This window comes from Echeneis naucrates, chromosome 7 (genome assembly GCF_900963305.1).
Source record: "Echeneis naucrates chromosome 7, fEcheNa1.1, whole genome shotgun sequence".
NCBI lineage: Eukaryota > Metazoa > Chordata > Actinopteri > Carangiformes > Echeneidae > Echeneis > Echeneis naucrates.
The window spans coordinates 11,940,208-11,965,496 of NC_042517.1; the positions used below are offsets into that span (position 1 = coordinate 11,940,208).

General features: G+C 41.6%; 2 protein-coding genes across 2 annotated transcripts; both read left to right on the forward strand.

Moving 5' to 3' along the window:
• The first annotated feature begins 139 nt into the window (after nt 1–139).
• hspa1b (heat shock protein family A (Hsp70) member 1B) lies at nt 140–3,201 on the forward strand. The gene is made up of 2 exons (XM_029506518.1): nt 140–240; nt 796–3,201. The coding sequence occupies exon 2, from the start codon at nt 818–820 to the stop codon at nt 2,732–2,734; it is 1,917 nt and encodes a 638-aa protein (XP_029362378.1). The 5' UTR covers nt 140–240; nt 796–817; the 3' UTR covers nt 2,735–3,201.
• A 923-nt stretch (nt 3,202–4,124) lies between these two features.
• Nucleotides 4,125–22,859, forward strand: kcnc4 (potassium voltage-gated channel, Shaw-related subfamily, member 4). Its single transcript, XM_029506519.1, has 5 exons — nt 4,125–4,159; nt 5,409–6,750; nt 16,863–17,799; nt 18,559–18,735; nt 21,529–22,859. The coding sequence occupies exons 2-5, from the start codon at nt 6,136–6,138 to the stop codon at nt 21,594–21,596; spliced, it is 1,797 nt and encodes a 598-aa protein (XP_029362379.1). The 5' UTR covers nt 4,125–4,159; nt 5,409–6,135; the 3' UTR covers nt 21,597–22,859.
• The last annotated feature ends 2,430 nt before the right edge of the window (nt 22,860–25,289 follow it).

Here is a 25,289-nt window from a genome sequence, read left to right on the forward strand (position 1 = left end):
CACTCTGGAATATTCTCCGGCTCTTGCGCACCAGGACAGCTGCATTAGTTACTAATATTATCAGTTGAGTCACTGAGTTTGGAGGAGGGCACTGGGAGTCTGGGAGTCTTCTGGAAACCTGGTCACAACTATATAAGCAACAGGACTGACAGTAGTTTCAGAAGAACGACGCAGAGACCAAAACTGACACAAAGGAAACTCTTCAGGGAGTCTCCCTCATCAGAAAACTCACCACTGAAAGTAAGTAGATTATCTTTGAGCATTTGTGTGGTTCACGTCGTTGAATGGAAACGTCAATGCAAAGTTATTATATATATAATATTCTCATACATTTGTGATGGTGCACGGCATAAATTTTGTTTTTGACTTTTCTTCAGATGACGAAGCATTAGATTAAAACCCAGCATACGAATGCATTAATTCTTCTGAGTATGTTCTCATTAATGGTAATATCGAGTTTATTTAATGGTGAATATTTGATTATTGGATAATAGACAAGGTTTACTTCAAGTTCAGTTTGGCCATTTTCAAAATGGAAACATTTCTAATCCCCAGCATCCATAAATCAAAAAGATAAAGGGGATTATTGAGAGATTATATTTTTCACATGTATGTTTTTATGGAGAAAAATTTAGTTAGGCCTACAAGACTCAATACTCATCTTAGTAGTTTTATGAAAACAATGAACTACACACACAATTTATCAATAGTATACCAATTCTGAATGATTTCAGTTGTAGGGGCTTCATGTGTACTATAAATAAATTGAATTTGATCTCTCCATTATTTTTATAGGAGCATATCAGGAACAAGCAAAATGTCCTCAGCTAAGGGAATATCCATTGGCATTGACCTGGGCACCACCTATTCTTGTGTTGGGGTTTTCCAGCACGGCAAAGTGGAGATCATTGCCAACGACCAGGGCAACAGGACCACTCCCAGCTATGTGGCATTTACCGACACAGAGAGGCTCATTGGAGACGCAGCCAAGAACCAGGTCGCAATGAACCCCACCAACACAGTGTTTGACGCCAAACGACTAATTGGGAGAAAGTTTAATGACTCTGTTGTTCAGTCCGACATGAAACTCTGGCCTTTCAAGGTCATCAACGATAATGGAAAGCCCAGAGTTCAGGTGGAATATAAAGGTGAGACCAAGGCCTTCTACCCAGAGGAAATCTCCTCCATGGTCCTGGTTAAAATGAAGGAGATAGCTGAGGCCTACTTAGGACAGAGGGTGTCAAATGCAGTAATCACAGTGCCAGCTTATTTCAATGACTCTCAGAGACAAGCCACCAAGGACGCAGGAGTTATCTCTGGACTGAATGTCCTCAGGATCATCAACGAGCCCACAGCTGCTGCCATCGCCTACGGCCTGGACAAAGGTAAAAAAGGAGAGAGCAATGTGCTCATCTTTGACCTCGGGGGAGGCACATTCGATGTGTCCATCCTGACTATTGAGGACGGCATCTTTGAGGTGAAAGCCACTGCAGGGGACACACACCTCGGTGGGGAAGACTTTGACAATCGGATGGTGAACCACTTCGTAGAGGAATTTAAAAGAAAGTACAAGAAGGACATCAGCCAAAATAAGAGAGCAGTGAGGCGACTGCGTACAGCTTGTGAGAGAGCAAAGAGGACCCTGTCCTCCAGCACCCAGGCCAGCATTGAGATCGACTCTCTCTTTGAGGGCATCGACTTCTACACCTCCATCACAAGGGCACGGTTTGAGGAGCTCAACTCTGAGCTCTTCAGAGGGACACTGGAGCCAGTTGAGAAAGCCCTTCAAGATGCCAAGCTGGATAAGTCCAAGATCCATGAAATTGTCCTGGTTGGTGGCTCCACAAGAATTCCTAAAATCCAGAAGCTGTTGCAGGATTTCTTTAACGGCAGAGAGCTGAACAAGAGCATCAACCCAGATGAAGCCGTAGCCTACGGTGCAGCTGTGCAGGCCGCTATCCTCATGGGTGACACATCGAAAAACGTCCAAGATCTCTTGTTGCTGGATGTGGCGCCCCTGTCTCTGGGCATTGAAACTGCAGGTGGAGTTATGACTCCTCTGATCAAACGCAACACCACCATCCCTAACAAGCAAACCCAGATCTTTTCCACATACTCAGACAACCAGCCTGGTGTGCTTATTCAGGTGTATGAAGGCGAGAGAGCCATGACCAAGGACAACAACCTCCTTGGCAAGTTTGAACTCATTGGTATCCCCCCTGCCCCGCGAGGTGTGCCGCAGATCGAGGTAACATTTGACATCGATGCCAATGGCATTCTGAATGTGTCTGCTGTCGACAAAAGTACCGGCAAAGAAAACAAAATCACCATCACCAACGACAAGGGCCGCCTCAGTAAAGAGGAAATTGAACGGATGGTACAAGACGCTGAAAAGTACAAAGCTGAGGACGACGTGCAGAGAGAGAAGATTGCAGCCAAGAACACGCTGGAGTCCTATGCCTACAACATGAAGAGCAGCGTAGAGGATGAGAATATGAAAGGAAAGATTAGCGACGAGGATAAAAAGACGGTCATTGACAAGTGCAACCAAACCATCTCCTGGCTGGAGAACAACCAGCTGGCAGAGAAGGACGAGTATGAGCATCAGCAGAGTGAACTAGAGAAAGTGTGCAAGCCGATTGTGACAAAGCTGTACCAGGGAGCAGCACCAGGAAGTGGCAGCAGCCAGGCAGGAGGCGGCTCTCAGGGCCCCACTATTGAGGAAGTAGACTAAAACGAACCACGAATGGTATAGTTTCACGGGTTTTTCCTCATTGCAATAAGGACTTCAAAGGGCGAATTAATACTTTGAGAAAATAGAAATCAGTGAGACTGGTCACTCTTTCTCAGAGCACTTTGACTGAATGTGCAATCTCACACCTTACTTAACATACTCATCTGTCTCATTCATTTATTAAACACAGGAATTTATCAAAGTAGAAAACTAATAAGATATTTTCTGCTATGTTGACATATGAACCATGGGAAAATTTGTTGGAATTAAATATTTCTCCTAAAGCTCTTTACATTTGTGAATAAATCATTCAATTGTTCATTATGTCATAACAGCTTGGGCTGAATAAATTGTTTACAATGGTGGAAGAAAATTATTTTACTCTATTTTTTGCTTCTTTTTGAATTGAACAAAATGAGAGAATGAAGACTCACCATTAGGTATTTGAATTTGTGTTTTTATATTCATTAAATGTATATCTAAACAAGTGTTACATCTTCGTATGTAGACAAGTGTTCTCTATATACTAAAAGAGAATAAACCTACATATGTATATATATATATATATATATATATATATATATGTGTGTGTGTGTGTATATTTTATTTATTTATTTATTTATTTTTTTTATCAAATCTCTTCTCATCAGCAATATTTATTTTCAATGAGATCCAATTGTGTGTGTGTGTGTGTGATTTGATCTATATACAGTTTTTTGGTCATGATAACGTTTTGATCTCCTTATTTTTTAGCAATGGTACAAATTTGTTGTTTTGGTGTGACAGACAGTGACATACATAAATGAATGACCGCAGCATGAAGGCCGCAGTTTGGCCCGTCTGACATTTATCACGTAGAGCTCAAATAAATACTTTGATTTTCAGGGGACGTTCCAGGTCAAGTTTAAATTATTAATGCTTGGTCTCGTAGCAACAGCAGTATCCCCTACAGCATATCCCATAATAACCTAATTTGTGTCAGTTGGGAGACAGTGAGGAGCTGCAGGGCTAAGTACTGTGTTTTTGGATGTGCTGCATCACCTCTTCAACCAGAGACTCCATCTGAATGAAAATAGCAGCGGTGATATAACATACAGCAAATGTAATGAGTGTGGACAACGTTACACACGTCAGATACCAACTTCTTGGTCACAATATGAAATGTGTTACATTCAGGATGGTTGACCACAAAAAAAAAAAAAAAAAAAAAAAAACAACAACCTGCAAACCTCACAGGGAATAAAGGACACACCTTCACTTTCTTTGTGAACTCTGAATACACAGATCAAGTGGGAGTCTTAGCATGTGTGCGAAATTTGGGACAGACCTGTCAACGTTATGTCGGCGGTAAAAGGACTTCCGGCATGCCGACTTCCTGGTTTGTTTGTTGGTTTGTTTAAATGACCGCACCGCCACGCCAAGCAGGTAACAGAGACGAAAAGAGTTTCTCCAGTTTTACATCTTCACGGTCTTCTTTTGAGTTACTGGGTCAATGTGAGCTTATTTGGGTGGAAACTGTTGGCGGAGTTCGTTGTAGTTAGTACTGAAATCGCGCAAATAAAATAAAATAAAATTAAATTTGTGATTTCAAATGAAAATGGCGGACGTGCGTCGGGCCATCATACGTGTATGTAGCACATTTCGTTCGTCCGAGTCAGTTTGGAGCGACAGGCTAAATGTCCGTCACACATTTTTAGACGTGCAAAGCCAATGAAATATCCAAACTACGCGCAGTCCAGACAAACGGTGTGAGTTTCCTGAGTTTTGGGGACTCTGGGGTCTCCAAAAAGTCCGTCAAAACGGTGGAAGGATGGTCGTAATGAGAATGATAATTATAATAAATATAATAATGATGCTAAGGGCTCCATATGAAACACTGGGATTAGGATTTTTTTCCCCATGAAGATTACTTTTGAGTGGGACATCCTGCTTTTGCTTGTGGATATTGTTTTAAAAGATTGCTTATTGTGTTATTTGACTAAAACGTATGAATGTCCAACAAAGACAAATAAATGTAGAAAGCTCTTTTTAGACACGTTGTTGACCGGAGAGCTCACTAGGTGGCAACAGGGAGCCGTCTGAACAGGCTGCAGGGATCCGGAGCTACCTGTTGGATCAGGATCAGACTTACTTCATAATAACAATCACAATGATATAACATCCCCTTCATTCAGTTTGGCCACTGCTAATGATTCAGTCATTTTATTAAGTATATATACACACCCTGTCTGTGTGTATAAAAATAAAATCTTGCAGCAGAATGGAGAAATGAGCCAATTAAATCGGTTCGTTTGTGTAATTTGTCTGCCCATACAGTGAAAGCATCGGCAAATGGCGTGGTTGTTTCCGTGCACATCGTCTGGCAATCTATCAGTGATATCTCATCAGTGGGTTCAGGTACAACATGTCCCTGATATTTTCCCAGAATAATCAGACATAAATATATCTTCCAACTAAAACCACACAACAGCCGTGCGGTGAAATGCAGTCACAGCACACAACGAGTCCGTGTTGTACTTGTTGCTGCTGGACTAAAATGTGAAGTGCAGGTCAGCATGTCCCCATATAATGACCAACACCTGATTATGTGCACATCAGTGCAGACAAGGGTAAATCAGAGGTCGACGAAACAGCCACCTAACCGCTCTCACCTCCTCCTGTGTCTGACACGCAGATAAAGACATGTCATCAGGATCACTTCATCCCGATGGTCTAATTAGAGGGAGTGGTTCAATAATGCGCCAACCTCGGCCGGCAGCTGAAGGGTTAAACTGCGGAGCCTGCTGTTGAACGCACCACCCGAGCGGGCTGCGTCGCTGAGGGGAGACTTCTGTGGGGACGCAGCTGGAAAACAAGAGCACATCTGGCCACAGGAGCCGAGTGCCTTTTAGCGGCAGGGCGCCTTCGTCTTCAGTGGGTAAGAGAAAAGTTGTGAGGAACAGTTCAGGGTTTATTTTGTATTTTCTAACATTTTTTTCAAATTATTCTTTTTTGCGTAATTTGGACGGGATTTTGTCTGCGAGCTTGAGGGGGGACATGCTCCTCCAGGCTCACTGTTCGGTGCTGCAGCCCAGGGGGCTTCTCGTTCATTCATAATCTGGTTCTTTGTGTTGATGAACACGAAAAGTCCAAACTCTGGAGGAACCAGCTGAAGTCACATTGTTCAGCCTCCTCGACGGCAACATTTAGAAAAACATCTGCTGCTGTTGCGCCACCAGCTTGAGTTTCTAACAGGTGTCTTTTTATTGCCACCTGGAGCTTTTTGTTTTTTTTCCCCCTTTTTCCGATATACCAGCCGTACATGCCACTGGATGGAGCCGGGTCTGAAATGAGGGCACACCGAGCCTTGGTTTTATGATCTTTGTACCAGTTTGTGTCGGAGAAGAGCTCTCTGCCTCTCAATGATCAGCTCCGTGTGCGTTTCGTCCTACCGGGGCCGCAAGTCGGGCAACAAACCTCCGTCCAAATCATGTCTGAAGGAGGAGATGGCCAGGGGGGAAGACTCGGACAAAATCATCATCAACGTGGGCGGCACCCGGCACGAAACCTACAAGAGCACCCTGAGGACCCTGCCGGGGACCCGCCTGGCGTGGCTGGCGGACCCGGACTCGCAGGTCAGCTCGGACTCGGACGCTGCGCCCCCGACCGCCGCCGAGTTCTTCTTCGACAGACACCCGGGCATCTTCGCCTACGTGCTCAACTACTACCGGACCGGGAAGCTGCACTGCCCGGCCGACGTGTGCGGGCCGCTCTTCGAGGAGGAGCTGGCGTTTTGGGGCATCGATGAGACCGACGTGGAGCCGTGCTGCTGGATGACCTACCGGCAGCACCGGGACGCGGAGGAGGCCCTGGAGATCTTTGAACCGCCGGACCCGGAGGACACCGACGACGACCGGGAGATGTCCCGGCGGTTCGGCATCGAGGACTGTCCGGACAGGGCGAGGAGCTGCTGCGAAGTTTGGCAGCCGAAGATCTGGGCCCTGTTTGACGACCCCTACTCCTCCAGAGCGGCCAGGGTGAGTTCACCAGGGGGTTTCTCCTGGGACCATATGTCACTGCCAGACCATAAAAACTGAAACAAACACTCCAAGTGATTTTCCATTTAGAGGGAAAAGTCCTCATCAACAGGTGTCAGTCTGAAACAGCTACAGGTTCAGCCTGAAGCTTCCAGTGTGCGAATCTACTTCAGTGTTTATTTACTTTATTTCACATGGAGATTATCTCCACACTGTGTCCTCTATGAAGTCCACCGGGGATGTAGTGAAACAACAAAACATTTATAATGCATTTGATCAAAAAGGTCAATTGTCAAGTATACACAATTTTCAAGCCTGTTAAATAAACTGGCATCCAGAGTTCAGTCAACACCACGGCTGATGGAGAGCGGGCAGGTGCACTTTCATGTCTTTAAGTGGGACAAACAGGAACATCAAATAGATGCAATCACAGATACAACGAAGGCCGTGTGCATGGCCTGCATGCACTGATGGGCAGGTAAGGAGGGATTCAAACAGCAGATGAATCTGATACCGAGCGTCACAGTTCATCTTAACCAAAATGTTAGATATTAGATATCCTGCTGGGCTCGCCTGCTCTACTTGCTGCAGTTGAGTTTATCTATATGTTTAATCATCCTCCAGAGACTAAAATAATCCAAACTGGTAAACAAACGTTTTCGGTTCTTTTGAACTCTCTTTTATTCTGTAGTTGTTCGACCGTGTCAGTCCGGTTGAGTTAGCAGCGACATCAGACTCAGACTCTGCTCAGTCATTGCTGTGTTTGCGTTGGAAGGACAAGAATGGAGAAGCATTGGATGCGGTTCAACTTTTCTTACTTTACTGCTTAGCTGTATTAAAAATAGGTATCAGCTGATGTTAAAATTTCGCTGTAACTTCACTGTTTTATAACATCTAGAATAAAGAACATTTGTTCGTCACGAGCAACTGAAAGTACACTGGCGGTGACTATCCAAAGGCAAGGCCAGCCTCTCTGTGGTCACTCTGCTTATATCTGGATCGCTAGGAGGAGGGAAACTTAAGGAAACATGGTCCTTGGTATAGACACATGTTCCTTTCTGGCCACAGCTCATATCTTCAATCATAAACGTGTCACATGGACATGGAAGGAATAAGCAGGACCTGAATGACAACAAGGAAACAACACAAAGGCCGAAGCAAATTCACTTAAAGCGCATTCATGAAGGAGAACGTCGCTAATCCTTTCCACAACACACAGCTTTATGGCTGAACAGATTGTCTGTTACTTTCTGTTTGCGAATATATAACTATGCTTGGGTGACTTCCAAGTTTATGATGATTATGATTCAATATTGTTATTATTATTATTATTATTATTATTATTATTATTATTATTATTATTTATTTATTTATTTATTATTATTATTATTTTTTTAAGTTTCAGGAAAGACAGATGCTGCCACCAAACAGCAGTTCAAAGATGTATTTTTCACACGCCAAAGTAAACAAGGCAATGTACTGATGGTCAAGCTGAACATTAAAACCGTTATGACAAAGCACCTATTGCATGACTGTGGATACACTGCAGTAGTATTAGAAAGGTGTGTAGAGCTGATTATGGAGGACATGCATAAAAAAAATCCTGTTTGGGCTAAATTTAATTTTAACTAGCTATTATTTTCTGTTATTCAGTGTAATACAGCCTTAATGATAAGTTTCTTCCTGAGGCGGAGGTGATGTCTTCAAATAGCATATATTCATCAATTATGGCAAAGAACTTTTGGTATATTTCTGTTGAAGGATTAATCACTGACAATTTCAGCCCTTTTTTTGTAAATCTTTAAAATATATTTTTTGGGCCTTTTTTTTATTGTAACAATAAGTGAGAGAAAGGAGGCAACTTGCTGCGAAATCTGGACCAAGCCTCACTGGCATTAGTATGCTGTACCTGGTGAACCGCACCAATAAGAAGGTTTCATGTCTTAACCTTCAGCCCATGTATAATGTTTGGCTTTTAATAATTACAATAGATGGGACATTTATTCATCTAGCTCCAAAGGGATCGCTGATTGTTCAATAATGTGAAGAGCATTTTTCAGTTCTTCTAAAATCCTGAAAATAGATATAAGCTATTTCATAGCAGAAATACGCTTCTGTTAAAGTGTTCCCACACATTCTGTTCAAGGTTTTGCTCTCAAAGGTCCTCAAACCACGAGTGTTTGAAAGGCTACAGAAGAGTGTGTCTCCATGTGGAGCAAATCACACTGTACATGAACTAAAGAGGATGGTCTAAATGCACATGTAGACAAGAATACGAACAGTGCTTTACTTACTTACAATGTTGAATGTAACACCTTTATTCAACATTTTGGTGGATTTCTCTGTATTTGTGAAAACATAAATAATATCACAGCATTTTTATGTATGGCATTCTAAATTTATCACCAACATGAACAAGAAAACATAATTTTTTTTAAAAGAGATACAGTAAATGTTCCTAAAATCAGTTGGCTTTCATTACTTTCACAGAGGATATTATCCTGTTGGAAGCCTTTGAAAGTATGCTATGGTTAATGGCTCAGCAACAAAAGCAGAGTGCTTATGAAGTGAACCTGAAAGCAAGTATCGAGTGTCACTACAGCAGGAGTTGTCGGGTAAAAGACCAGGTGCTTTTATCAATCAAAACAAAAAATACATTTAGTTCAGATATAAACAAAGAGAGATGCTGATGCACACTCTAATTTCTGTTTGCCTGCTCACAGAGTTCAATGGACTATTCGGAGGCTCTCGCGCTGATGTACAAGTATAATGTTCTTGCATGCCAGCCACACCACAAACGGTGTTTATTTTAGCTTCTTGTCCAGGTGGTATTTGCAGGCTGTCACAGTAGGACAGATGACATCTCTGAGTCACAGCTGCTGATGCGTAGGTGCCCTGACCTGTGCTGCGCCTGCCACTTGTGTCTGTCTCTCACCGCTCTTACAATATCTGTATCTGAAGTGATCCAGATTTGTGAAGCTTTTTGGAGGACAGCATCATAGATGTGGGTCTAATGAGCGAGAATAAGTGAAGGTGGATGTTTATTAACAAGCCTAATGTTCTTTGTCCATTTCCTCTCCAGCCTGTTCATGTTGGTATGTTTGTTTTTATGTGGCGTCTGAAAGGATGCAGAGAGTGTTTTGAGGGATTCATGTTACCATGATGGCTTTTTTTGTTGTTGTTGCTTGTTTCAAAGAGCTTATCTCAGGTAACGTGATTCTTAAAAGCTGGGGGGGGGGTGAGTGAGTCTGTCCATCAGCTAAACCACAACATGTTCAGGATCAGCTCAGACTGCAGAAGCAGCATTGTGTGTGTAACAGCTCCAACATACAGTGCAGTCAGGAGGTAATTTAACAGTAAGGACGAGTGATTTTTAAAGAGCTGTTCATGTCCTTATCATCATCACCTCACCCTTTCTGATATATATCACATACTATGTATTTGGGTGTGTGTGTGTGTGTGTGTGTGTGTGTGTGTGTGTGTGTGTGTATGTGTGTGTGTATATATATATATATATATATATATATATATATATTTTTTTTTTTTTTTTTTTTTTTTTTTTTTTGAAATGCTAATGAAATAATACTACTACTACTGCTGTTAATAATAGCACGTCCACTTCTTCAGCCAAATCTCAGTTCTTAGATGATGTTGAAAAAACTTTTGACAGGAACTATTAGTCAGTATATTTAAACTAGTTGTTTTGATTATGGTAATTAGGAGCCATCTCACACTTCCCATATCGTGTCGGAGTAAATACTGAAGAAGTCTTTGGAGCTGAACCTCTTCCCCTTCTGGGCCCAGTTTTCTCTGCTGCTATGTGAACCAAACACAGGATCTGATTTTTCACACAGTGTTGATTCAGCTTCGTTAAGGAGATGTTTACAACAGTGAACTCTCGCTGAAAGAGAGACTTAAACCTGTGTGATTGTGTTGGCTGTTTATTCTGCTCGCTTCTAAATTGTTTGCTGAAACTAGATCAGTTGGTTGATGCAAGTTCAACAATAAGTCTGAGAGCAGTCGCAGACTTTGTTTTGATGACAAATAAAAAGAAATCAATAAATTCACATCAGTTAAATTATCTTCTTGCCTCCACACAAACCAAAGAGTGATTATTAGTGATGTGGGTTGTAACTGTAAGTAATACTGTGAAATAAAAGCTTTTCATTTAAATAAAAACACCAGAGAAACTCTTAATTTATGAAAGAAATTGCCTTTCCAAGATAATTAATTGACTCACAACCTTGGACTGAGTGAGGGTTTGATGAACAGTGCTGTACGTTCAGTCATTATTTTTCTGGCCTGTGCTTTGTTTGAAGACAAGTTCTGCACTTGCTTGAGGTTTGTAGACTCCAGCAGACAGTTGTTCGCCTCTGTTTTTAATCTTCAGCTCAAAGTTTGCTTCGTTCATGACATGACAGGTGGTTTGTATAACCTCTGTCTGGTGGTGATCCTGCTTTGTGAAAGTGCAGCGAACCTTTGGCCCCCTTGTCTATTACTATGGCCTGGAGTTGGAAAGTTTGAATGTTGGTGAGGTCCATGTCCTATGCAGTGCAAATTTCTTTAATCTTCCTCATGTTTTCAACATATTGACACATCCCAAACATGTACCATGATCTCCTAGAGCCACTTCAAGGAATCACACTGGGCTGTGTCTGGTGGTCCATGTCCTGCTTTAACTCACCGACTGATGAGGAAGATTGACCGGAGCTAAAAAAAAACTCACTCAAAAGTCAAAAGTCTTGGACCTTCTTCTGTTATTTTAACAGTGTTTCTGGTTGCATACCCAGGGGAGTGGGCATTATTTCTCCTCTGTCCTCAGGTGTACTCCTAGACATGAATCAATGTGATGTGAATTCTTCGAAGAAATCAGCAGAGGCTGCTCTTGTTGGTTTTGCAGCCGCTGGCTGCTCAGATCCTTGTTGTGGTTATTGCGTATGGCATGCCTGTGTTAGTAACAGGGTGTGATGTTGAACAGCTGGAGGTGATAGCTTTGCTGGGACCTCCCAACTGCTGCTCACAGATGCATAGCCTGTCATGCCCCCTCCTTCTCAGATTTTCCCAGCTGGGACCAGGCGCCCAGCCCCTCAGGTCACTCTGTTCTGATAGCAGACGACCTTGGATTGATGTATTTTTGTCACTAGTGACATCGCATATATTCAAAGCTTTCATTGCTGGGCTTAACAAGCCTGTATCAACACTCATATGAATCAGGTTTTGAATCTGATCTTTTTACATACAAAGGTGTTTTAGGTTATGTTTAGTTTATTGTAGCATCTGTAAATCAGTATTTTTATGTAGTCAATGCATATAATGAGTATAGTCTAAGTATTATGAGACATGTTGATTGAAGTGATGTATTTCCCCTCAGCTCTATGGAGTATTTAGCATCTTTTAGTTCAGTTTTGAACCAAGCTCATTGGGCTGACCTAATTTCTAGCACCAAAGAGCAGACAGACACAGTTGGCGATGAGCTGGTGAGCACAGTGGAGCATTTAGCACCTAAACAGCCAATAATTTCCCTCAGAATGTGCTGGAGACAGAAATTAGAAAGAAAAATGAGTCAGCATCAGACTTCCATTCATCAGGTGGCCAAAAAGACGTCACCAAATGAAGTGTTGCGTCATCATCAGGCTGCAGACTTAAGTTAAATCAGCAATTACAGTAACAAAATAAGTTTCTGTGTGCAAATACACAAAGAAATCTGTCTCTCATATGTCATCTGTAAATCTATTCGTAAAAAGGAACACAAATCTCTGAATCTTCATCATCACGACCATGTTCTTGGATCTAAACAGAATACATTAAATGACGAAGAAGTGCCAAATCTGTCTGATTATGGACCTGATTACTTAGAACTATAGCCATAGGAAATATGTAATAAAATAAAACATTGTCTCTGACTTGAAGGACAGCAACATAAAACAGGCATGCTAAAATTATTGATGCTTAAAGGAAGAGGAAAGAGACAAACCTAAAACAGAATTACTTATATAAATCATGTTATATGGTGTTTTGTATCAGCTTTAACCCACAGCAAGATTGTTAAAGCTGCATTTACATTCCCAGGAAATTGCAAACAAAAGCTCTGTGTTAACATTCTTAAGGATTGTTTCTTGTATTACACCAGCAGGCTCTGCAGACCAACATGGAAACACTCTGTGGAGACATCACAGAAATCACCGCGGCACTGTTTGTCTGTGTTTAGTTTCCACTACTGAGCAGTAAATGTGATATTGTGGTCTCCTTTTGTGTATCACCTTAAATAAACCATACAGACACATTTGAATGCTGCAGGATTTATTGGCCATGAACTGCAAAGATGGACACAGGCAAATAATGAAAGCCCAAACAGCCAGAGAGACAAACACATTGCTGCACACTGCACGTACACACAGGTGTGAGGTTAAGCTGTTTCATGTTATAGTTAGGCTTCAGGGTTGAGCCTTTTATGAGCAGAGCAAATAGTGTTTGTCTGTGCCAGGACCTCCAGCACCTCCCTGCAGAGGTGCCCCTGGCTACAGAAACCAGCTCTGTTTAGTTCAGAATAAACCTTTGGCATTTGAGTGAACTGAATTCTGTCAGTAGCTCCGAGGCTCATCTGACATGAGAGCAGGACTCACATATTTTCTTTCATGGCTGTTGCTGTATAGGTTTCCTAAGAACCAGAACCTTTTTTGTCATTATGAATAGGTAAATGAGAGCAATTCAGATATTTGTTTGATGATAAATCAAGCCCATATTAAGTAAATAGTATAAAGTCTGTAGCAAGGGAGGACTTGAGAAGCAGCAGGTCAAAAGAGTTTTTTACAAAATGAAAACAGGTCATTGAACTTTGGAAACATTTATTAAAGTTTTTAAACCTGCTTTTTCCCCACCGCTTGTTTATAGACATATCTTTCATACACAGACACAAAAGTGGTACATTTAGGCTGAGAAGACATTATCAGAATGACGATACTTGTCCTTTTTCATAGCTCAACTCATTTAAAACCATCTGATACAAATTTTGATGCTTATTAGTGCATCATGTGATTGACAGTCCACGAGCCATTTGAAAAAGTGGTCATTGAACTTGCAGGGCAGCAAACAACACATTCAGATGTCAGCGACTTATCTGACGTGTTCATCCACACTAAATAAAAACATTTTAGAGGTTGTTTTTTATTTTTTTATTTTTTTAATATACTAGACGGATTGGAACATGCTTCCAAACATGCTAACATGGTTAGCATGGAAAACTAAGTCAGCGTTATTTTGTCATGTCACAGTGAATTTCAAAACTAAGCAGATGGATGGCTCCGATATATAAAGGTGACGACCTGTACAACAATGCCCCACAGTATTTGATTAAAGATTTCATAAAATGAGGAAGTAGTGGATGTCGAGGATGGATGAATGGATGTTAGAAAGAGGACATGTGGATGTTGATATAGATGGAAGAGGGAGCGGGGTAGAGCAGGCGGTTGAGGTGTGGTTAACATATGGCTTTGGTCTCCAAATTCAAATATAAGCCTTGCTAGTGTTTACTTATTCTTTCATTTAAATACTCTCGTAGCGATAATGTATTGTATTTAATCAGTGTCGTTATGGATGAGTTTGTTTGGAAACGTTACTGCAGGAGATTCTGGTTGTGACAGACTGCTATCTCAAACACCTCTCATGTCACACCCTCCCTACATGTAGATTGTTGCTGATAGAAAGGAAAATGGGATGGTTAACAAAGCTGGATGTGCTGTATATAAATTTGAAGTTCAGCTAAGTATTTGAAATGTGTGCATTTTGTCGGTACAGTATCAGTGCTTGTATAGCATGCGTTCATGTTTACACTGAACTCCATTACTCTGGCCATATTAATCTGGTCTGTCATGCAACCAGTGAAGAATGCAGAGAGGAACCTGGACGTCCCCAGAGGCTTGATGAAACCTGGTCCATCTTTACATGCTGTGGCAGTAAAGGTGTTCAGGTTGATTTTTTTTTTTTTAACACCGTGTGCGTTTGTGTGTGTTATCATGGTAGAATATGGTCATGGAGAAAACCCCTGCGGACGTGCTTTATGTGTTTGTCAATAAGTGGTTGAACAGTTTTTGTTGTACTATATATATATATATATATATATATATATATATATATATATATATATATATATATATATATATATGTGTGTCAAAAGAAGCTGACGGACTTCAGGGCTGGTGTGTTCACCTCTCAAGATGGCTGAATGAATGACTGAATAACTTTCCAGGAGATCACGGATGGCAGGACACGATGAAAACAAATTTTGCAACATCCATGCGTTTTTGTTAGAAAACGACCGATGTGTGTAAATTAATACTTGTTTATTTTTTTTTCCAAAGGCTAGACATGCTCAGAATCTGTGTGTATAGTGGTTAAAATAAATAAAACAAAAGAATAAGACAAATTATAATGGCTTGAAGTAGTGAGCAGAAAAACTTTCAATACACTTGCATGAAAAAAGAAGAGATTATTGTTGGAACTGCTTTTTGTTTTATTGTTCCAGTGAATCTTGTTTTTTATGGATTCCTTGAATACACTCCTCAGTTTCTGAAACATGGGATATGCTTGCTCAGTTGCTAATTGTGTATTATCAGTTTGTCTTGTTGTGATGCACCCTGTGCCTAAGCCCTGTAACACACTTGAACACTGTACAGGTAACCCCGGTGATGTTCAGGGACACCGTCCCCACACAACAGGAGCAACTCTGAGCTCCTCCTGGGGCAGCGTTGAGGCATCGAGGCCTTCCCTCTTGCCCTGCGGCTCAGTGCTCGTCTCCCCCAGTGAGTTGAGCTGCGAGTGCCTCAGATCTCCACAGGGACAAGGCTGGAGAGGGTTGTCATGGTTGAAAGCTGCATGTTGTCTGGGTGTAAAAAATAGAGATATTAGTGGACATGTTGTATAATTCATGTGCCGCATCTCCGCGTTTGCTTTTTTAACAATTTAGAACAAAGTTCTAATTACTTCAACTCGCTAAACTCCATAAACTCCAGCTCTTATTTGTTTTGTTCAAGTCAAATGTGAATTTGTGCCCCCCTTGAACAGCACATACTTTGTTTTTTCTAATTACGGACCCAAACGCTATGAAGCTGCCTGATATGTATGAGGTTCCCTGAGCAAGAAAAACATATTTATCCAGCTGGAAGATTACAAAGGTTGTAGAGGCATTACATTTGTCCAGGCTTTAGTAAACAAAGATAGATCGGGTATGAGTAAGCACACAATGTTAACAAATGCAAATAGCTGCAGCCATTGTGCAGAATTAGGCGAGTGCTATGCAGCCAGATCATTCAGTTTAACCTCCCATCAACAAGAAGAGTAGCTCAGCATTTCAGCAATTAGCAATTCTGTTTGGACTTGCATTACCAAAAAACCATTATGCGTTGTATGTTTTCAAATGTGTATTGTATTTGCACTGATGGAAACGCTGACAGCAGCAACAGCAAATAGTTTTTACTGTCACTGAAACATGTCAGGTGAATACGCTGTCAGTCCTTAATGACTCAGTTCATTCCCCAGAGTCTCCTCACCATACACACCTCTATTCTGTGCCTTCAGGTTCAGCTCATCCTGTCACTTCCTTCTCCTCCTTTTGCACTCAGACTCCAGCTGGGGAGCCTTTAGATTAACCAAAAGTCTCCTTTGCCTGAGTAAAATTCAGTCCTAAAGCTATTGCCTCCCTGATCGGACCACTGGCCCACTAGCCCCTTGGCTGCTGTAGCTTACACTCCGTGTTGCCCTTGCGAACTTCCACTCCACGATGTTGCTAAAGTTTCTGTCTTATCATATTAATATGTGTCTGAGTTAAGTGGTCTCATATGAGCATCTTCATTATTTTAGTCTTTCCTTACTGTCAATCACCTGACACTGCTGCCTCTGCCAGAAAATAATCCCTCAGAGCGCTCACTTTAAAGGCTTGATTGGCACGCAATCATGTCTTTTTATTCGAGATAATGTAACTCACGTCTGCAGAGAGGAGTTTTAAGGGGAGCTCTTCCAACACACAGGACGGGAAAGTATTATAAACTTGTAACTTACAGGAAGAAAAAGTTGTCTTGATTATCAATGACAAACTCTTCTCTTCTTGTCTCGGCCAGGGAGTTGCATTTGCCTCTCTTTTCTTCATCCTGGTGTCCATCACCACTTTCTGCCTGGAGACCCATGAAGCTTTCAATGAGCTACAGAATCGGACAGATCAGGTTGTCGTGGGCAACAGCACACAGAAAGTGGAGAGGAGGGAGATGGTGACCAAGCCCATCCTCATCCATGTTGAGGGCATCTGCGTGATCTGGTTCACATTTGAGTTCCTGGTGCGTATCATCTGCTGCCCAGACAAGGTAGTCTTTATCAAGAACACGCTCAACATCATTGACTTTGTGGCCATTCTGCCATTCTACCTGGAGATGGGTCTGAGCGGTCTGTCTTCCAAAGCTGCCAGTGACGTGCTTGGCTTCCTCCGAGTGGTGCGGTTTGTTCGGATCCTCCGCATCTTCAAGCTGACGCGGCACTTTGTAGGCTTGCGTGTGCTGGGACACACGCTGAAGGCCAGCGTCAATGAATTCCTCCTGCTCATCATCTTCTTAGCACTGGGTGTACTCATCTTCGCCACCATGATTTACTACGCTGAGCGCATCGGAGCGAGACCCGACGACCCCACCGGCTCCAACCACACACACTTCAAGAACATCCCCATCAGCTTCTGGTGGGCAGTGGTTACCATGACGACACTGGGCTACGGAGACATGTACCCACAGACCTGGCTGGGCATGATGGTGGGGGCGCTGTGCGCACTGGCCGGGGTGCTGACCATCGCCATGCCAGTTCCCGTCATCGTCAATAACTTTGGGATGTACTACTCTTTGGCCATGGCAAAGCAGAAGCTGCCAAAAAAGAAGAAGAAGCACAACCCGAACCCAGATGCTCCGACCGACTCGGCCTCGTTCATGAAGTCAGAAACAAACTCCCACAGAGACAGCACACAGAGCGACACATGTCCACTGGCTGCAGAGGAGAGTGTCCCCAGGAACCGCTCAGGTCAGGCTGTAATACAATAATAAAGCTTCTCACTTACCTTCTCAGATGTGTGGCCATGCAGAGAGTTGTGTGTCTGACAAACTCAACTCAGTGAAAAATAACACATTGTCGTTGTCTTGTTACTCTCGAAAAGGTTACTATCCACTACATTTATTATAATTAATAATAATAAAAAATTAATTAATAATTGTTATCTGTGCTTTATGTGAATTATCCATAGTGCCAGGGCCTTGTTGGAGGAAAAAAAAAAGTTCACTTGTTTTCCTGTGCTGTGAACAGCACAAACAAATGTCCAAAAATCCCCTTCTTAGATGGCATCTGGGGGCAAATAAAGTCAACAGTATCTGCTTGGCCAAAAACTGCCAGGGGAAAGTGAGAAAATAATTGATTTTGATTATAATGCTTTTGCTTTTTGAGGCAACATCATTATTTTATTTATTAGGTTTTTTTTGTTTGTTTGTTTTTTCCCCTTTAAAAAAAGCATTCTGATTCTTTGTTTTGGATTGAACGCCTTTATTTTTTACCCACATTATAGTTCAGACTTTTCAGACTTCACCTGATGGATGAACCCTGCGTAGTCACAAAGATAGAAACACACAAAGATCAAATTATTCCTTATAACATCTCAGTCAAATTGGATTTTATCACACAAAAATACCATTTTTATACAATATACCTCTGCCTCTGTCTGGGCCCTCAGGGGAGGCTCAGTAAAAGCTATGGCATTTATTCTGCCGTGGGTTTTTGTTGTCCTGTCAGACTCCAAACAGAATGGAGATGCAAATGCGGTCCTTTCAGAGGAGGAAGGTTGCAGCCTCACCCAGCCGCTGTCCCCCAGTGAAAAGTGGTCCCTGCGGTGCACCCGAGGGCGAGAGAAGACTAAGAAAGAGGCCACCTGCTTCCTCCTGACCTCTGGAGACCCCAGTGTCCATACTGGTAGGTTACATGCATGTCAGCCTGTACCTGAATATTCACATTACAGTTTGTTTTTGGTCGAGTTGTAATATACTGTTTACTGAATTATAGCTTCTACAGAGTTTCAAATGTTCTTTCAGACAGGGTGGCTTATGTTTCCTCCGCTTACACTCAACAACAGATTTAATACTGCAATAGTCAAGACCAGAATTTTGCCATAATTAACTAGCTCCTGAGCACACTCAACAAAGTTAGACAATATGATTAATACCACTCTCATTTCTGTAGATGAAAACTGCAGCATGCATGTGATCTGATAGCTGGATGGTTATTGTTCCACATGGGCTCAAATGCCTTAAGCATTTAGTTCCTGGTTTGTCTTCCGGCCAGCTGGACCATGAGCTGTTTGTCATTCAACATGATATCAGCATGCTGGCACAACGATATGCTCATATTAAGCAGGAAAAAGAGTGAATTATCTTATACATTTTGACATGATGCAGAAGGTAGAATTCAGTCCATGTAATGATCTCAGTCTTCAGGTGAGAGAGGCTAAAAGTTGGTCTAAATGTCCTTGTTGCTGAAAGGATGAGGGAAAGTTTTTCATTTCTCTTGCAGCATCCAAATGATTAAAGGCAGTTTTTTGGTCATTATTCACTAGACGGATCAAAAGGAAATCAATGGAAGAGCTTTGTCGTACTAATTGCATCATCCATCTGTCTGTGTGCGTTCTGTGAAGGCCTTTTTCCTGAATAACCGTACTCATGAAATGCTTCTGGGTTAGGGCTAGCTGTCACAAATAACCTGTTTGGTCTGCATATTGAAACAAAATTAAGCCCCTTTTGTCAAAAATATAAGTTCAGCCAGGGACACTTATGGCAAGAAATGGCCATTTAAACCAAGATGTAACATAATTAGATTTGTCTAAAAAGACTCTGCTGCTTGAAGGAGCACTCTGAAACCAAAGAGCTGTGTGGCTTTTGCCCAGCTCCTCCTTCACAGATGAGTCTTTGTTAAATCAACAGCACAAAGTACAGGCAAAGGAAGGGGTTTTGGTCAAGCTGGTTTGCATAATAATGGGTAAGATTCAGCTAATAATGTTCGTGGCATGTAGCTGATGAGTATAGTTGGATGGGACATTGCTAGCTACTGAATGAGCCCATGTTTGTAAAGCATACAAGGAAAAGGGGAGTTATCAGCCAGCACAAGTGTGACGCCAGTGCCCAGCCTAAGTTCACATTTTGGCCATACAAAACCAACTACTGGAACTGTGACCTGCTCTGGAGCAGGTAAATCATTGGCCCAGAGACGAAGGGGTGTTTCTTTCATTCTCTCTCAGATGGCAGCAGCTGTAGTCTCCTCTCTCTCATTGGTTGAATGGCTAGTGGGTCTCACATCTGAGCTTCCCAAAGTACCCAAAAGCCGCCTGTGAGAAGAGGCTCTATATTTGGCAGCTATGGATTCATTTGTGACATCCTGAGTACACATTCCACCCAGTCAACATCCTGACTCCTGTCTGCAAACAGCCCAACGGCACTCAAGGTGTTTTCCTGCAAAGCTGCACTTTACTGAGATGCTTTTTCTTTTCTTTTCTTTTTTTTTTTGTACCCAAAGCTCATTGGGAAAGCATTGTTAAGGAAAAAACAACACATAAATAGGGCACTTACTTTAGCTTGGCTCCTTCGAGAGTATATACCTTTGTTTTTTTTTTTTTTCCTCATTACAAGGAAAATTTATTCACTGCATGTGCGCTTATCTTGAAAGCTGCAGAGTAGTCTATGTTAATGGCATGTTGTTTCAAGGTCTCTAATAATACACAAAAATCATTTGGTCAGTTAGCTTTCTCCTAATCGAAGACAACAATGGAAAAAACAATGAGGAAAGCCAGAACACCTCAAAACTAATCTTTGGTAGAGAGGAGGAGGTAATTCAATCTTGAGCTCTGTATCTGGTGAGTATGAGGATAATGACATTCCAGTCTATTACAAGAGAATATCACACATATACAACACATTTTAGCACAAATTACCTGCAAAGGGGCCTTAAGTAGACTTTTCACCATTTTCTAACAATATTGAAAACTGGTGTGGCACAATTCAGCAATATTTTTGTTGTTTGTTTTTGTTTCCATTTTGAGTTAGACAGAATTAAATGAAGGCAGCGTGATGCTCTCTTCCCAGCTGTGCCCATGGGGGAAGGTGTTAGGTTAATTCCTGGGTAGCAGGATATAAGGTATGAATAATGCTTCATCAGAGCCGTATGGCAGGAAACAGAAAAGGATAGATGGATGTAGAAGGTCAAAAGATGCTCAGATGGTTATCAGTGACAGGAAATGGCTCCCCACCTTGCACTGGGTGAAAAAAATGCTCGTCAATTTGAGGTGATTATGCAGGGAGTGTGTGACAGTGTAGCACTTACTGTTGCAATTTTGACATACAAAAGCAAACAGTGTCCCAGTAAAAATACGTTATTGTGAAGGCATTGTCTCTGCAAAGAGCCTGTACAGTGTCCTGATGGTGTGCTAAACCACTCACTAACGCTAACCAAATGCTGCATAAAGGAAGGAACCAGCGGATATGCAGGCAAGCAAAAAAAAGGCTGCTAAGCCTCCATTTTTCCCATTGACTCGTCTGGTTGATTCCACCAATAGGTCTCTAATGATGTGATGGGTGGTCAAATATTAATCAAGCTTGGCTAATAATAGAAATATTCATCAGTTGCTGCCGTGCGACGACTTGAACCAGGTCAGCTATTGTTCTGCAGAAATGTTCCAGGTCCTTTTTTTCCTTATTGCCACTTTGTGTTTTCTAACAGACAGCTGTAAAGACATCATCACCGCCACCGGAGGCTACACTCAGCCGGAGGTCACCACTCTAACCTGATGCTGATTGGTTATGAAAAGGTGGAAAGAGCATGAAGTCGCCGTGGAGTCCATGCTGTGCAAAGCTTCACGTCTGGTCCCTGCTGTCTGAATGTAGAATGGATTCACTGTATTCAGAACCAGGTCCTTTTTTTTGTTTTGTTTTTGCTGTTATCCATTACATCGTACATCCTGCAGTGGAAGGGAATCTGCAAAGTAGATTTACCATGCACTTATTTACATGTTACAGTGCATTTTGCATGTTTGCATGATCCAAAGCTACCACTAATCTACTTATCATTTAATGGAAATGCCATTTTCTGTCTTTAAGGTCCTCATAGTACATTTTCTCATTTAGCTTCAGGTTATGATCAGTTTGGTCCTACATGAACATACAGGGGTGAAGTGTTTCAGGAGTGTCAGGAGTGTGTTTTTCTATTATCACCTGTGCTCTTCTTGTTGATTTGAAGGGAAAGTTACAAAAAGGTGGCATATTTCCATCCAGAAATCACAATTAAGCTACCTTTGAATTCATACCTTATGTTAGTTTGGCTATTGTCAGTCAAATCTGCTCGAGCATTCATCACCCTGATAATGTATATTTGATGAGCTTTTGGGTCTTAAGTTCTTAAGTTTTGGCTGTCCCCCTGGCAACATCTTTGTTCATGACAGACGTATTTGTGTCTCTCTTCATTTTTGTAGTCATTTGTACAGAGACGGTCCATTTCAGCTCATTTTGCTACTCAAAAAATCTAATTGTTGTTTCAGGTAATGTCTTATACATGTCTCATGTTTGTTAACTATTAAGTAAGAACACCCAAACACTTGTGAATATGGCTTTGTACAGCTAAACTGTTACTGTGAACTAGAATTAGATGAAAACTTTTAAATTGCTGTTTTTTTGTTTTGTTTTTTTTCCCTGAAAGAAACAGAACCTAGAGTTCGCTTTCTGTCATGCTACTGCTTTTCAACACCGACCACAGGGACAACGCGGCTGTTTTGTTTTTTTGTCAAGACACAGCTCAGTATGAAGGCTGTTCAGGCAACACACTGTTTGTATATGCTTTCACAATACGATAGTTTAGCAAAAGAAAAGAAAGAAAAATCAATGGAGCAGTATTGTCTGTCTGTTACATTAGCTGTATACAGTTGATGTGTCATTGCTGGTTGAGTCAGGACCAAATGTAGTGTATTAAATTACATGGTAGATTTTCAGCACCATCCTTAGGAAAGAAAAAAAAAAAAAAAAAAAAAACATGCAGTGCAATGCCATCAGTTCCACTTGTGCCTCATGTCGAGTAATGGAGGTAAATGTGTTTAGTAACGTAATTAGATTTGTTCTTTAACACTTCAGGTTGTGTCAGATCTGTTGAAGCCCTGTTACATGTTTCCTTGGAGAGGAGCAGGAGTGTGGTTTCTCTACTTGTTACTTATATTCTTCATGGTCTACCATAGTGGCCTTATGTTAAATAAACAAAGGGAAGCTTCATTAGATTTTGTTTCTATGCTGACCCAGAGGTTTGTAATTATGTATAAGCACAGTTGTACGTATGTAGCACAGTACAATGTTCTGGGTGGTTCTTTGAAGTCTTTTCCTCTCCGTGTGACACGCTTATCCGCCATGAAATTGCTGTTAAATAATAATCAAAGAATTTTATTTTGATAATTCCCCTTTTTAGCCTGATTTCCTGTTTACTCTGTGATGGAGAAGCACACAACACATCAGTTTCGTATCTCCCCATTATAGATTGTTTTGGTGACTGTGATGGAGTTTAGCCGAGTAAAACTGTTAGATGTCTTGTTTTTGTCTGTGTGCGTGTGTGTGTGCGTGCGTGCGTGTGCACAGGATGTAGTATCATGTAGGCATATGTTTCTATGCAGAAATACAAATAAAATCCATCCCCTCACATCTTAAAAGATAACACGTTATTCTGTTTTCATTTTTATTCACAGCTTGCTCGACGAAGTCTGCATAATTTTGTTTTCCATGAATTGCTCAGTTGGCAGCTGTGCAGTGCTCCCGCTGTTTGGTACTGTACAACTATTTATCACAGCGACATAAGCGTAGCCCGGTTGATCTCGTGCTTGCTTAAAGTGGTCTAACGGCAGTCACAGACATGCCTCCTGCTCCCCTGCGCTCCATGGTGACGTACTGAAGGTGTAGATGGTATACACAGCACGTCTCCATGGAGATTTGGGATGACAGGCAACGCTAATTATTGCTCGGCTGCCTCTGTCTCCCTCTCTGTCTGTGTCACAAAAAGAAACAGCACCTCAGCACAGTGTGATCTGCCATTGCTGTTGCTGCCTCTGAGGACCGTTTTGATGTTCATTGTGCACTGTGGTGATAAAATGGTGGGAGGGGACAAGTTGTCATGGGTGAGTCTAACCCATCAAGGCTGGATTGATATAAAAGCAGGCAGCATGTGTTCATACAAAGGCAGAGAAGGTTTTTTTTTTTTTAACCGCAGGTACGTTTGGATTGAGGGACTGACAGGATGGAGGAAAGCTGCTCCTGTTCAGCCACTCAAATGTCCCTCAGACATATTGTTTGCGTGATGAGTGATATTGATGCACAGACTTTTTTTCGACAGATTTTTTTTTTTTCAGGTTTTGAAACGTCCATAATCTGTTCTTACAGTAGAATGCAGTTTCAAGTGGACACTGTTCTCGGTTAGTAAATATGATTATTACTGTTGCTGTCTTTTGTTCTTTTGCTTTAGACTGCGTTGTATGACTGCTTGTCCAGAGTATTGGATGTTGATATTGTCTTGAGAATGAGGCCTTTTATGTTCTCCACTTTCTCTCACTTAAAGTATTTTTGATCACTATGTTACAAAACTAAGTGGCCACTATTAAATACACCAGAAACTCTGATGCAAAGCAAAACAAAATCTCAGACATAAACTCAAATTCTACAAAGATAATTATATCCAGTTTGACGTCATGGCTTCAGCAGTAAAATATTAAAAACTGAGAGGAATAAATATGATGACAGTATAATTAGATGGATTTAATGCAGATTCCTTATGTCACATGAATGAATGCAGTCACCAGGAAAACATGCCCTAATCATGGCATGTTTAGAGCTTGCCATTTGAGCCTTTTAAATGGAGCAGTTGATTTTACACAAATCACATGATATTATTGAATCCAGAGGCAAATACCACCTTAAAAGAGCTCTGTAAACTTGTGCATGTGCTTCAAACTGATAATGGCCCATCTGGAGTATTTGATCTGGCTGACTGCCAAATTTTGATGTCATTGTCTTCACAAAAGCAGCTATCATAGAAGCTAACTCCATTATCGAAGCATCAGGGGGCTCTGAGAGAAGATGCTTGTCAGATATGTGGCCTCTGATTCATGAATCCAGATGAGCTCTGCCAGAGAAGGAGTCAGAGCTGGAAGGTAAAGAAAATCTGTCAAGGCTTGTCCTGTCATCCTCGATCATTTCCTTTCACTGTTTCCCCTCATTCTGTTTTTTTCTTTTTTTTTTCCTGTGGAAGGTTGTCATGACAATAGTGAACACAGTTTCCATGGAGAAAGGCTGAGCCCGAGCCATTTCACCCCTTCATCCACTTGTGCGATGCTGTGGAAAAAGGGGACATCTTGACTTCATATCTTGCCCAGTGAAATAACAAACTTTAACGTATTTATGGCTTCAGACTCTCCACAATGCATAAGGATAAGGAGCATCCATGTATATACATGAAAT

Coding starts and splice junctions, on each gene's coding strand:
- hspa1b (XM_029506518.1), top strand. CDS start 818: ATGTCCTCAGCTAAGGGAATATCCATTGGCATTGACCTGGGCACCACC.
- kcnc4 (XM_029506519.1), top strand. CDS start 6,136: ATGATCAGCTCCGTGTGCGTTTCGTCCTACCGGGGCCGCAAGTCGGGC. Junction 6,751..16,862: donor ACTCCTCCAGAGCGGCCAGG/GTGAGTTCACCA, acceptor TGTCTCGGCCAG/GGAGTTGCATTTGCCTCTCT. Junction 18,736..21,528: donor AGACCCCAGTGTCCATACTG/GTAGGTTACATG, acceptor GTTTTCTAACAG/ACAGCTGTAAAGACATCATC.